Source organism: Vitis riparia, chromosome 18 (genome assembly GCF_004353265.1).
Source record: "Vitis riparia cultivar Riparia Gloire de Montpellier isolate 1030 chromosome 18, EGFV_Vit.rip_1.0, whole genome shotgun sequence".
NCBI classification, from domain to species: domain Eukaryota; kingdom Viridiplantae; phylum Streptophyta; class Magnoliopsida; order Vitales; family Vitaceae; genus Vitis; species Vitis riparia.
Window position 1 is genome coordinate 12,782,881 of NC_048448.1, and position 1,898 is coordinate 12,784,778.

The 1,898-nt window shown below is 40.8% G+C and overlaps 1 protein-coding gene across 1 annotated transcript; it reads left to right on the forward strand.

The window, feature by feature from the left end:
- Positions 1-1,090: 1,090 nt before the first annotated feature.
- LOC117906205 lies at positions 1,091-1,898 on the forward strand. The gene has a single exon (XM_034819181.1). The coding sequence runs from the start codon at positions 1,354-1,356 to the stop codon at positions 1,672-1,674; it is 321 nt and encodes a 106-aa protein (XP_034675072.1). The 5' UTR covers positions 1,091-1,353; the 3' UTR covers positions 1,675-1,898.

Here is a 1,898-nt window from a genome sequence, read left to right on the forward strand (position 1 = left end):
AATTTATCGATTTTTAATATATTTTTTATTTTCCTTCACTTTTTCTTTCCTTCTACTTTTCCTTTATATTTTTTTTCTCTTGCATTTTCTTTCAAATTTTCTGGGAATCAAACATAGCCTTAGGCTATGTTTGGTTCCCGGAAAGTACAAAGGAAAGAAAAAAAATGTTAAGGAAAATTATTTTCTCATGTTTGGTTATCCTATGAAAAATATCAAAGAAAATCAAATATAATTAAAACTAATTAAAAACTTATGTATTTTTAAATTATTTAATCTTTATATTGATGAATTAAAATAAATAAAATGAGTTTGAAGTAACAAAAACCATTATAGTCAAACATAGCCTTAAAGAATTAATTAAAGAAATTACTACGGATTCCAGTATGTTATTTATGATTGTGAAACTCATGATAGTCAAAATCTTAAAATTTATAAAGCATTAAGTTAAATTCTTTTTTTTTAAACAATGGATGGACAAAGTTTGCATCCGAGTAGCTTATCTGAAAAGGGCCGCAACGCTGACCTCATAAATAAAAACCATATAAGAAAAGTGGTTTCCTCGTTAGAATCATGGTATGCACGCAACACAGAGGATCGCGCACTACGGTGTTACCAGTTAGCACTTACCACCACCCTTCACACATGACACAACCACCAACCCTTCACACAACCAATACAAAGTGGAAACTTCACGCATTGGCAAAATCTTTTGGGACTGGAGGGTCAGTTCTAACAGATTTTGGTGGCATCCGAATTCTCAATTATAGTGATTGCTTATTGTCATCAGAAGTCCAAAAAGAAGATCCAAGATAATAATAATAATAATAAGAAGAAGAAGGAATGTTCATTGGTTGGTAGTTGCGTATGCATGACCTAGTCGTAGAGTGTAGCGCAGGACATCCACTAAGCCACAAAATTATGGAGCAATACAGCTGGTACAAACAACGAAATATGTAGGAATAAAAAACCATGTCATTGATAGAAATGGTATGGTATGGTATGGTGACGGTAACGGACTACGGACGATGCGCCACGTATGCATGATTAATATAAAGGGTGGTGAGATGGGGCAGGTGTCAGAGTCTCTTTGAAAGATCAAAAATCGGCGGATGCACAACTGGTGGACACCTACCACTTTCCCAAAGAGACAGAGAAAGCGAAGATAAGCTCGAAGGTCAGGGACGGAGCCATTTTTAGGACTTCACTTTCGTAATTTCAAGACGGTAATTAAGAGCCCCCCGACACTCCCAAGGAGAAGCATCTATTCTCTATCTCATGGTTGCACTCACTCGCGCCCTCATTCGCTTCACTCTCTAGTCTGTGACGGAATCATCGTCGGCGAGACGCAGAGGGATGGCAATCTCCGATGCGGTGGTTGCGAACTTGACGACGATCTACTTGGTGGCCATAGCGGCGATCAAGGCCTACGGACTGGCCACAGGCCGGAGCTTCAGCGGAGGGTTTGTTCTGGTGACGTCCACCGCCGCGGTGGTTCTCATCTTGATTGGGACGCTGGCGTGGGACGTGTCTCGGAAGGCCACGTATGCGCTGTCACGCGATCACGTGCACGAGATGTGCCGCGGCGGCATCTGTTGGCACGGCGTCGCTGTCAAATCGTCGGCTTCTCAGGTCCGCTTTCGACTTCCACAGCAACCTCCCAACCTACGCCCGTAAAATGATATCAAAATATTGAATCCTACACCCAACTGCTAAGGTTAATTTTCCAGACCCTGTAATATACGCAATCTCGCTTCCTCTCCTCCTCTCCGTCTCTTTTTCCCTGTGAAATTTTTGCCCTTTTTGATCCGGAGAACTGAAATCATACTGTGTATAAATAATACACCGAAACTGTGTGTTCTACTCCCTTTGTGCAGAAATTGAGTGAGTTTTTACCATTA

Excerpts from the sequence above, each read along its gene's own strand:
- LOC117906205 (XM_034819181.1), top strand. The coding sequence starts at position 1,354 with ATGGCAATCTCCGATGCGGTGGTTGCGAACTTGACGACGATCTACTTG.